This window comes from Gymnoscopelus braueri (assembly GCF_963280865.1).
Source record: "Gymnoscopelus braueri genome assembly, chromosome: 1".
In the NCBI taxonomy this organism is placed as follows: domain Eukaryota; kingdom Metazoa; phylum Chordata; class Actinopteri; order Myctophiformes; family Myctophidae; genus Gymnoscopelus; species Gymnoscopelus braueri.
The window spans coordinates 10458158-10470657 of NC_137603.1; the positions used below are offsets into that span (position 1 = coordinate 10458158).

A 12500-nucleotide genomic window follows, 5' to 3' on the forward strand; every position below is an offset into this window, starting at 1 on the left:
CACCCTTTCGTTTTCTCTTTCTCTCCATTTGAACCGTGTTCACACAGGCTTTCTCTCTAAGCATTCTCTTTCTGTCTGTGTTTTTTTTTTTTGTAACTACAAAAAAAAAAATCTTCCTCCTCTCGTGCCATCACTACCGCACACTGGGATAGAAAGTAACTAATTACAAGTACGCTACATTTTAAGACCTTAAGCCGATTCTACAAAATGTCTTCTAAATCCCAACAGAATTCGGAAAAACGTATGTTTCTATATCAGTGGTGCTCAAACTTTTTCATGTCAAGGACCCCCAAAATGATATGCTTTTGGCCACGGACCCCCCTCTCAAACTATTTTGTTCCAGGGACCCCCAGAAGCAAAGATTTCAGTAAAAAAAAATTGCTTTAAAAGAATATATATTCAAAGATCTGCACACATTTTCACGATAAAAAAGAAAATAGCAGATCTACAAGCTCGTAGCGCGGCACTCGGTGCCGCGCTATGAGCTTGTATATCTGCTATTTTTTAATGGCCAAAGTGTAAAAAATACCTTTTAGCTCAAATAAAAACATTACACAGATGCGTTCCAGGTCTTAATGGGTTAAAGACATTAATTGATTAATTTAGAAAAGATACAAATGACAGAGTAGCCTCGAATTGTTGTGTCACAATCAGGAGGAGATCCAGTTGAAGTTTACTTTAAACCCGTTTTCCCTCATAACTCAAATCTTTCTTATAGAGAACTGATGGTCACCACTTTGAAGAGCCTCACTGGACTGCAGTTGTATTGGTTGGTTGGATTATTGAAATGGTTATGTAACTAAAGTAACTATTACCCAGAGTAGTCTTCAAAAGAGCTACCTTTGTGCTATTTTTCCTGAGTAATATTTAAGTAAAGTAAGAGTACTTCTACTTGAGAGTAATATTTGAGTCAAGTAACAGCACCTCAACTTGAGTAATATTTAAGTCAAGTAGTGCTTCTACTTTATTCACTATTTGAAGGTATATTCACATAGGTATATTCTCTCTCCTTCCTTTCCTCTCTCTCTCTCTCCCTCTGTCATCCTTACGCTGTCGCAGTGTTGATTTTGACAGTACATTTTCATTTAGTCTTTTGAATAAAATTCCATTTAGTTTTAGTCATATTTTAGTCATTTAAATGTTTTAGTTATTGTCTAGTTTTAGTCAACTAAATCTACAGTTGATTTAGTCGACTAAAATGTATTTTGGCGGTGCCTTGATGGCGTCGTAATGTCTGATTTTACACTTGGTTGCATGCTGAAAATAGCCTACAAGCTCACAGCGCGTTGTGAGCTTGTAGATCTGCTATGTTCAGAGCGCAAACATAAAATGACTTTTAGTTCTACTGGATCTCTTCTCCACTAGACCCTCACTAACATTTGAGTATAGTTTTTATTTGTTGACGAAATTGTCAATATATTTACTCTTAGTTCTAGTCATCGTAGCTTAGCTTTTATTTAGTTTGTATTTGGTTTTCGTCAGTGAAAAAAGGTAGGCGACGAACATTTTTCGTCATAGTTTTAGTCGACGAAATCAACACTCCGCTGTCGCTCTCCCTCCACTCACCCAGTTCATCCATGGAGGTGGTGGGTGACGTCTCTCCGTTGCTGAAGGAGCAGTAAGGGAAGAATCCGTTGGCCGAGCCGTAGTCACACACCGGCTCCGGTTTGATGCCGTTGATGTCCAGACCGGACTGATCCGGAGAGGGCTGGATGTCCAGGTAGAACCCCCCGACACCTCCCCCTCCGCCGCTGGAGTCCGCCTGGGGCAAGACCACACAGTAAAAAACCTGAGCGTTAGTTTTAATTTTGAAACTCATTTTTTTCCTCAGGATTGTGATGTGTAGAATGGGTATCTCTATTGAGATCAATGTTCCTGGACGATCAGACCACTGTGGACATATTTATACTTAGTTGCCGAAAAATAGCAGATCTACAAGCTCACAATGTTCATGTGAGCTTGATGATCTGCTATTGTCGGTGCGTGATAAGATGCACAGCTAAGTATAGGGCATAGCAGTGGTGGCCATTTTCTGGTTCCACTCAAAATAGTCCATGCATTTTTCCCATAGAGAATTCCAAAAATATTTATAATATATCAATCAATTTAAGCCTAGAATCAAGCCATCCAGGATCCTGGTGATTCATGACCATAAAACATTTTGTGATTTTTCTTTTTTTATATTTAATCATATGATATACTATATTTAATAAATACCCTTTGTTTTGCGGTTTTCAAAAAACTTTTTTTCACAGAATAAAATGTTTTGCGGTCATGATTCACCAGGAGCCTGGATGGCTTGACTCTAGGCTTAAAATAATTGATATAAATATTTTTGGGAAATCTCTATGGGAAAAATTCATTGCCTTTTTTGGAGTGGAACCAGAAAATGGCCGCCACTGCTATGCCCTATAAATCAGGCGATACCGTTGTCCTAACTGACAGACAGCAAGTCAGATGATTGCAGGCTTCATGACACTAATGAAGTATTAGTTGAATGTTAGTTTGCATAATGATTGCTGTCGGGCAGAAACCTCTTAACTCCATATTTACATGTTTAATGTTTTTCCGTAATGCCCTGAAAATGTGGATTCCGCTCGACAGCAACGATACAGTTGATATGATTTCAAGCATTGCTATAAAACACTAATATTACTCATATGCTCAGGTCACCACTAGACATGGCAGTCTGTTTGACATTAGAAAGGATCAGAAACAAGATGGGTTCTAATAATAGCATGGCTTCCCTCTGGCTGTCTGACGCCATGTTGATGATATCAGTCTTGCCCAAATATGGAGGGACGTCAGCACAGTGGATCTGATTATGTGAAAAAATATTCACGCACAAAGTTTTCACAATATGTGAATATTGGGAATATGCCTATACTGCCACACGGCCTATTTGTAGTTAGACCCTCCAGTAAAAACGTGGGCAAAAATCCTTGATTATGCGGGCTAAAATCCTAGATTTTGCGATGAAATATGCGGGTTATTTATGTAATTTTATGCGGTGAAATTGTGTGAAGTTGCGAAATATGTGGAAAGTTGCGGATTATGCGGAAAGTTGCGAAATATGCGATACGATTTGCATATTATGCGATACTATGCGATGCGATGCACATATTAAATATTACCCCCGCATAATTATGCACCATTTTGCTGATTATGCGATAAATTATGCGATCGCATAATCTCATTTTTCTGGAGGGTCTAGAAGTTGTGCACACTACAGTAGTGTTCACAACACTAGTAGTCTGATCGGTCCAGTGGTTTGCAAGATTAGCCACGGACAGGCAGACATACAAAAAGACAGCCAGACCCTCTTCTAGGTAGCTCACGCCCTATAGGTGCCATGCTGTGCACATACCAATGTCCAATACAATGGGTACTGGATCAAAAATATGCACACCAAATAGGTCCCAATAAAAGGATTTAATTTCATGCAGTGATGTTTCAAGTGACACAACTATGTCTTTTTTAGTTGCCACTGCCTTGGTAATGGCAACCTGTTGAAGTTGCCATTGTTAAAGTTGTTGCAAGATGTAATATTTGTTGTATTTCCAGTGCCAGTTTGACTATGGATTCAATTTCAAACAGGCATGAACGTTGTTCCATACATGGAAGATAGGGCTGGGCAGTAATAGGGTAATATGCGAGTATTTGAAAATAGCAACGGTGTCAGTTTCATAAAATGTTATCAAGTCAATGTCATACAATGCAAACAGAGATAAAGCAGATTAAGCTAGTGTTTGGTTGCTCACAAACGATTCATCCAAATAGCTAGTGGTTTTGGGCCGAATGAAAATAAGCAATGTACTTTCTGAAAAGATCTGTTCATTTGTCAGTTGAGCTGCAAATTGTGACTGGCTGAAGAGGTGGTGGTTCCTCTTTCCTCATTGGACTTAAATACTATGTGTGACAACGTATCTCTGCGGAGTAAATGACAAGTCACTGAACGAAAGGCCTGTGATTTCATTCACTGTTTCAACTGAACGATTCTAGGCGGTCTCTCACTCAGTGACTGCGTATCCATGTGAATGTTTCATTCAGTGAACGAAATCTGATCACAGAGGTGGTCTGTCACTCTGCGTATGATCCCATTACATTGTCACAGCAGCAACACAGTACAAAACTACAAAACACAACACATCACATCACACGTAGCGTATAGAAACAAGTGACAGTAACAACATATGACTGAGTGACATACTATGGCACAACAAAAAAGAAAGGAATGAGTTGCGGAACTAAACGTATATAAATGTCAAGTAAATTATGAATAGCATTAATATATAAAAAATAACAAAAAAATATGAATGACACAACTATGACTATGAATGAGGGTGCAATTTGTGGAAAAAGTACAGAGGGGTATTTTTCTTTCGTATATTTTATTCAAACTGTATGAACATGAACATTGTTGAAATACAAGAAACCTCACATCCTACACTACATGTGCAGGGGTTCTGCAAAAAAAAACTGCTGAATGAATGAAGTGCTGTCATTCGTCAATCGATTTTTACAAAATAAACATGTTTACGTTAATGAAATACGACGAGCACATAACAATTTGCGTTGGCTCTATGCATTCTGCGAGTGCCATGAATTTAGGATCCCAAGGACCAGCAAATAACCATAACTTCTGGCTGTGGCAAATTGCAAAATGTCTTAAAAAAGGAGGGAAAAAATAGCCGATTTACAACCTCTACAACGCGTTACGCAGCGACGAGTTGTGAGCTTATTGGAAAATGTTTGCGTGTAATGACATGCTTAAAATAGGAATACCAACAATCTTACGAATTGAATTGGAAAATTGATATACAGTATATAATAGTTTTTATGATTTTCTTTTTCCCCCCTCTCCTTTCCAATTGGCTTCCCTTGCACGACCCTGGCGGCCGCGGCCTCCATTTTGAAAACCACTGGCGTAGAGTTTATATCCAGCTGCTGTATCAAATAGATTTCAAGTTGTAAAGTGTTCCGTCAGTGAACAGCCTCTCTCAATTCACCATAGATGAACTCAACATTCAATGATTCTGTACACTGTAAAGAGCGACGATGCCCTCACTACTTGAAGCTAGTTACAAGATAGTGTTGATTTTGACAGCACATTTTTATTCAGTTTTAGTCATAGTCTTTTGAATTAAATTCCATTTAGTTTTAGTCATATTTTAGTCATCTGAAATGTTTCACTGTTAGTCTAGGTTTAGTCGACTAAATATCATAAAATTATAGTCGACTAAAATCTACAGTTGATTTAGTCGACTATAATGTGTTTTGGCGGTCCCTTGATGGTGTCGTAACGGCTTATTTTACATTTGGTTGCATGCTGAAAATAGCCGATCTACAAGCTCACAACGCGTCGCAGCGCGGCGCGTTGTGAGCTTGTAGATCTGCTATTTTCAGAGCGCAACACCAGAGCGCAACCAAGCATAAAATGACTTGTGTTTTAGTTCTACTGGATCTCTTCTCCACTCGTCCCTCACTAACATTTTAGTCTAGTTTTTATTTGTTGACAAAATTGTCAATAATATTTAGTCTTAGTTTTAGTCATCATAGCTTAATTCTTATTTAGTTTAGTTAGTTCTTTATTACGATATATACAGCAGTGGGGTGTGCCTGCGTGAGGGAAGTTAAGTCCTGTCTGGGAACTGCAAAGTATCAATAACGTTAAAACATTGTTTTTATTAAAGACTCAATGGAGTTTCTAAAGAATGAAAAGGGACGTGAGGCATATTGATTGTATTTCAAAGGACAGGTTTGTTCAAATGTTTGACTTTGTTCAGATAGTATAATGGGATGAGCAAGTACGACATGGTTCTTCCGGACGTAGTATTATCCCTCAAGTTGACAATTACAGCACGTCTGGATGAAGAAAACAGACAAATAACATTGACATTAACTGCATGGAATCAACACTAAAGATGATTTTTGTAAGGAAACGTCAGGCCTGTGAACAAGACTATAAGTTGAACCAGGCCCACAGTACATAACACTTATTTGTTAGACTAATACTGTTCATTAATTTTGTGCCAAAGCCTACATTTTATGAATGCAATTAAGACTCAAGACACATGGAATAGTGTCTAAAAAAATATTTTATTTCAGTGGGAGATGTCTGGCCCATCACATCAACATTGTGGCTCCCTCAAGACCCCTGTATGTTTAGTTTTTTTGGTCTTTCTTTCTTTTTTTAATCACCAGATAATAGATGCTGTGCGTGAGTGCAATCCTGGGTTTCCTGAAGGTGACATGATGCCCATTTCTGGGTTGAGTTTCACTTGATTGGTGCCGCAGCAGATGTGTTTTCTAGTTGTGGGATCGCTAAAGCGATCACACTAATGTTATTGCCACTATTTATTATTGTGGGATCGCTAAAGCGATCACACTAATGTTATTGCCACTATTTATATACTATATTCCGCCCGTTTTTTGATGGCTAACTAGTCCTTCATACTTTTATCTACAAACTCCGTTCCAACTCTTCAACGTTCGGCCTACTCAGGACATATCGGCTACCATTTGAATTTTTGAAATCATTTGTACTTTTAGAGATATTTCACTTTTTACTTCTAAAAAACTCCCATTCATTTCAATGGAGAAATTCATACTTTTAGATAGAAACTCCGTTCCAACTCTATAACGTTCAGCCTACTCAGGACATATTGGCTACCATTAGAATTTTTTTAAATAATTTGTACTTTTAGAGATATTTCACTTTTTAAATAGTAAAAATACTTAAAAGTTGATAAAAAGAGTAAAAATACTTAAAAGTTGTAAAAATTAGTAAAAGCTACTTTAAAGTAAATAAAGTGACTAAAAATACTTTAAAGTAAATACCTTGAGTAAAAATACTTAAGAGTACTTATATTGAGTAAAAATACTTAAAAGTACTCAAAATGAGTAAAAATACTTAAAAGTTGAAAAAAATAGTAAAAATACTTAAAAGTTGATAAAAAGAGTAAAAATACTTAAAAGTTGTAAAAATTAGTAAAAGCTACTTTAAAGTAAATAAAGTGACTAAAAATACTTTAAAGTAAGTACCTTGATTAAAAATACTTAAGAGTACTTATACTGAGTAAAAATACTTAAAAGTACTCAACATGAGTAAAAATACTTAAAAGTTGAAAAAAATAGTAAAAATACTTAAAAGTTGTAAAAATACTTAAAAGTTGAAAAAAATAGTAAAAATACTTAAAAGTTGTAAAAATTAGTAAAAAATACTTTAAAGTAAATAAAGTGACTAAAAATAATTTAAAGTAAATACCCTTTAGAACCTTTCAAACCTTTAGAACCTCTTAAACCTTTAGAACCTCTTAAACCTTTCAAACCTTTCAAACCTTTCAAACCTTTCAAACCTTTAGAACCTTTCAAACCTTTAGAACCTTTCAAACCTTTAGAACCTCTTAAACCTTTCAAACCTTTAGAACCTTTCAAACCTTTAGAACCATTCAAAGCTTTAGAACCTTTCAAACCTTTAGAACCTCTTAAACCTTTCAAACCTTTCAAACCTCTTAAACCTTTCAAACCTTTCAAACCTTTAGAACCTTTCAAAACTTTAGAACCTTTAAAACCTTTAAAACCTTTAAAACCTTTAAACCTTTCAAACCTTCAACTCTACTAACACTATCAATACTCAATACCATCAACATTCTTAGCGATCCCACACTGTTTCTTCAGGAACAGTACCTTCTAGTCTTCAACAACGTTTTTGGTACAGTTTTTTGGCCCCTAACTAGTCCTTCATACTTTTAGCTACAAACTCCGTTCCAACTCTACAACGTTCGGCCTACTTAGGACATATCGGCTACCATTTGAATTTTTGAAATCATTTGTACTTTTAGAGATATTTCACTTTTTACTTCTAAAAAACTCCCATTCATTTCAATGGAGAAATTCATACTTTTAGCTAGAATCTCCGTTCCAACTCTATAACGTTCAGCCTACTTAGGACATATTGGCTACCATTAGAATTTTTGAAATCATTTGTACTTTTAGAGATATTTCACTTTTTAAATGGTAAAAATACTTAAAAGTTGATAAAAAGAGTAAAAATACTTAAAAGTTGTAAAAATTAGTAAAAGCTACTTTAAAGTAAATAAAGTGACTAAAAATACTTTAAAGTAAATACCATGAGTAAAAATACTTAAGAGTACTTATATTGAGTAAAAATACTTAAAAGTACTCAAAATGAGTAAAAATACTTAAAAGTTGAAAAAAATAGTAAAAATACTTAAAAGTTGATAAAAAGAGTAAAAATACTTAAAAGTTGTAAAAATTAGTAAAAGCTACTTTAAAGTAAATAAAGTGACTAAAAATACTTTAAAGTAAGTACCTTGATTAAAAATACTTAAGAGTACTTATACTGAGTAAAAATACTTAAAAGTACTCAACATGAGTAAAAATACTTAAAAGTTGAAAAAAATAGTAAAAATACTTAAAAGTTGTAAAAATTAGTAAAAAATACTTTAAAGTAAATAAAGTGACTAAAAATAATTTAAAGTAAATACCCTTTAGAACCTTTCAAACCTTTAGAACCTCTTAAACCTTTAGAACCTCTTAAACCTTTCAAACCTTTCAAACCTTTCAAACCTTTCAAACCTTTAGAACCTTTCAAACCTTTAGAACCTCTTAAACCTTTCAAACCTTTAGAACCTCTTAAACCTTTCAAACCTTTCAAACCTTTCAAACCTTTAGAACCATTCAAAGCTTTAGAACCTTTAGAACCTTTCAAACCTTTAGAACCTCTTAAACCTTTCAAACCTTTCAAACCTCTTAAACCTTTCAAACCTTTAGAACCTTTCAAAACTTTAGAACCTTTAAAACCTTTAAAACCTTTAAAACCTTTAAAACCTTTAAAACCTTTAAACCTTTCAAACCTTTAACTCTACTAACACTATCAATACTCAATACCATCAACATTCTTAGCGATCCCACACTGTTTCTTCAGGAACAGTACCTTCTAGTTATTATATACTATATTCCCACCGTTTTTTGATGGCTAACTAGTCCTTCATACTTTTAGCTACAAACTCCATTCCAACTCTACAACGTTCGGCCTACTTAGGACATATCGGCTACCATTTGAATTTTTGAAATCATTTGTACTTTTAGAGATATTTCACTTTTTACTTCTAAAAAACTCCCATTCATTTCAATGGAGAAATTCATACTTTTAGATAGAAACTCCGTTCCAACTCTATAACGTTCAGCCTACTTAGGACATATTGGCTACCATTTGAATTTTTGAAATAATTTGTACTTTTAGAGATATTTCACTTTTTAAATAGTAAAAATACTTAAAAGTTGATAAAAAAAAGTACAAATACTTAAAAGTTGTAAAAATTAGTAAAAGCTACTTTAAAGTAAATAAAGTGACTAAAAATACTTTAAAGTAAATACCTTGAGTAAAAATACTTAAGAGTACTTATATTGAGTAAAAATACTTAAAAGTACTCAAAATGAGTAAAAATACTTAAAAGTTGAAAAAAATAGTAAAAATACTTAAAAGTTGTAAAAATTAGAAAAAAATACTTTAAAGTACATAAAGTGACTAAAAATAATTTAAAGTAAATACCCTTTAGAACCGTTCAAACCTTTAGAACCTCTTAAACCTTTAGAACCTCTTAAACCTTTCAAACCTTTCAAACCTTTAGAACCTTTCAAACCTTTAGAACCTCTTAAACCTTTCAAACCTTTAGAACCTTTAAAACCTTTAAAACCTTTCAAACCTTTAGAACCTTTAAAACCTTTCAAACCTTTCAAACCTTTCAAACTTTTCAAACCTTTAGAACCTTTCAACCCTTTAGAACCTTTCAAACCTTTAGAACCTTTCAAACCTTTAGAACCTTTCAAACCTTCAACACTACTAACACTATCAATACTCAATACCAGCAACATTCTTAGCGATCCCACACTGTTTCTTCAGGAACAGTACCTTCTAGTTTAAATCTGCTGTTGCGCCCAATCAAGTAAAGCTAAGGGAAACTGTAACCGGAAAATTCAGGACTATTATGCACAGAGCCGATACCAAATACCTCCATCATTTGGGGGGAAATTTGGGGGGAAATGAACACAGCCCAACCTAAAACATATTGTGAAACTTGAATAATTAATGAAATGCCCGTTGGACTGAAAACTGGTGAATGGTGCATGATTTCACACTGCCGGCTATACAAATACTTAAAAGTTGTAAAAATTAGTAAAAGCTACTTTAAAGTAAATAAAGTGACTAAAAATACTTTAAAGTAAATACCTTGAGTAAAAATACTTAAGAGTACTTATATTGAGTAAAAATACTTAAAAGTACTCAAAATGAGTAAAAATACTTAAAAGTTGAAAAAAATAGTAAAAATACTTAAAAGTTGTAAAAATTAGAAAAAAATACTTTAAAGTACATAAAGTGACTAAAAATAATTTAAAGTAAATACCCTTTAGAACCGTTCAAACCTTTAGAACCTCTTAAACCTTTAGAACCTCTTAAACCTTTCAAACCTTTCAAACCTTTAGAACCTTTCAAACCTTTAGAACCTCTTAAACCTTTCAAACCTTTAGAACCTTTAAAACCTTTAAAACCTTTCAAACCTTTAGAACCTTTAAAACCTTTCAAACCTTTCAAACCTTTCAAACTTTTCAAACCTTTAGAACCTTTCAACCCTTTAGAACCTTTCAAACCTTTAGAACCTTTCAAACCTTTAGAACCTTTCAAACCTTCAACACTACTAACACTATCAATACTCAATACCAGCAACATTCTTAGCGATCCCACACTGTTTCTTCAGGAACAGTACCTTCTAGTTTAAATCTGCTGTTGCGCCCAATCAAGTAAAGCTAAGGGAAACTGTAACCGGAAAATTCAGGACTATTATGCACAGAGCCGATACCAAATACCTCCATCATTTGGGGGGAAATTTGGGGGGAAATGAACACAGCCCAACCTAAAACATATTGTGAAACTTGAATAATTAATGAAATGCCCGTTGGACTGAAAACTGGTGAATGGTGCATGATTTCACACTGCCGGCTATAGAGTACTGAAGTCCTGACGTCACTCGTTCATCCCCTGGGTCGTGGAAGTAATTTCTCTATGGAGAATAACATTGTGTCGTCTTAGAATCGTCTCATATAAGAATTGTGGTCCAAAAATAAACAAACTGTCCCGGCGATATTGTCAGGGAGGAGGCTCTGTATCGTTTATGATAGTCAGTCACTCATATTTGATACAGTCTGTTTCTGGCGAAAATGTAACTAATTCGGCGGAAGTAACATTAACCTTTTCTCACCGTCAGTTGATGCTTCATATCCATAAGAGTCAAACCGCCGGGGTAATTTGTTTATATTTGGAACACAGTTCTTATTTGACGCGATATTAAACAAGTCTATGGGAATTCTGAATGGGGAAATAAACCGCAACCCAGGTAGGCTGAGTAAATTACGTCAGACTTCTGTGCTCCATCGTTTTGAAATAAAAAAAAACATTCCAAACAACCATTAAAGGGGTCCACATGACTTAATGACAGACCTTGGAGGATGCTGAACCTTCCCCGGGGGAGCGCTGGTCCAGATATCCTCCCAGCTCGTCGTGGAGTTCCGTGAGGCCCGAGGCGGAGAGGCCATATTGGGCGGAGAGAGGCTCGGCCTCCCCGGGCGCCCCGCCCGTCAGGCTGGGGTGGGAGTGGAGGAGTGCTTGTGCTGCTTGCGCTTGCTGAAGCCTGTGTTTCTGGACCTCGGCGTAGAGGCTGTCTCGCTGCTTCTTGGACATTCGACCAAACTTCACCGCTGTTCCAAGAGAGGAGGGGAGCCAGAGGAGAAACAGAAGAAGCAACGTTATAATAGTGCTTATCAACCAACAAGACCAAAGAGTCTAAAAGCCACGCTATAGCTGAGGCTGCGCCGCTCCCAGTGATGTAAAGTAACTAAGTACTTTTACTCAAGTACTGTACTTAAGTACAATTTTTGAGGTACTTGTACTTTACTGGAGTATTTCCAATTATCAGTACTTTTACTTCTACTCCACTACATCTCAGAGGCAAATGTTGTACTTTTACTCCACTACAATTATTTGAAATTTTTAGTTACTAGTTACTTTGCAGATATACATTATTACATTATAAAACATACATTAACCACTTTAGCCTTATTTTATACCTAGGCTATAGATGCGACGCGTTGTGAGCTTGTAGATCGGCTATTTTCAAACATTTTAGTACTTTTACTTTTGGTACTTTAAGTACATTTTGATACCAATACTTTTGTACTTTTTGAATTCCGGACTTTTACTTGTAACAGAGTACTTCTACATTGCAGTATTGATACTTTTACTTAAGTAAAACATTTGAGTACTTTTTTCCACCACTGGATAAAACAAAGGCCTACCATGAAAACAAAAGCTACAAAGTGACTTTAACATTGAAAGCAAGAGGATATTTTGGCGAAGATTTGAAGATTGGCACAAGAAACGAGCTTTAAACAGCACAATGGAGGTTAACGGTGAGATTCCC

At 35.3% G+C, this 12500-nt stretch overlaps 1 protein-coding gene across 1 annotated transcript in view; it reads right to left on the reverse strand.

Moving 5' to 3' along the window:
• LOC308092861 (nuclear receptor ROR-alpha A-like) overlaps positions 1-12500 on the reverse strand; it is a 63882-nt gene that overhangs the window by 7673 nt on the left and 43709 nt on the right. Inside the window, exons 4-5 of the mRNA XM_080438959.1 lie at positions 11522-11778; positions 1567-1762 (exon numbers count right to left, since the gene is read on the reverse strand). Coding sequence (XP_080295085.1) covers positions 1567-1762; positions 11522-11778 — 453 coding nt within the window. The remainder of the gene's footprint in view (positions 1-1566; positions 1763-11521; positions 11779-12500) is intronic.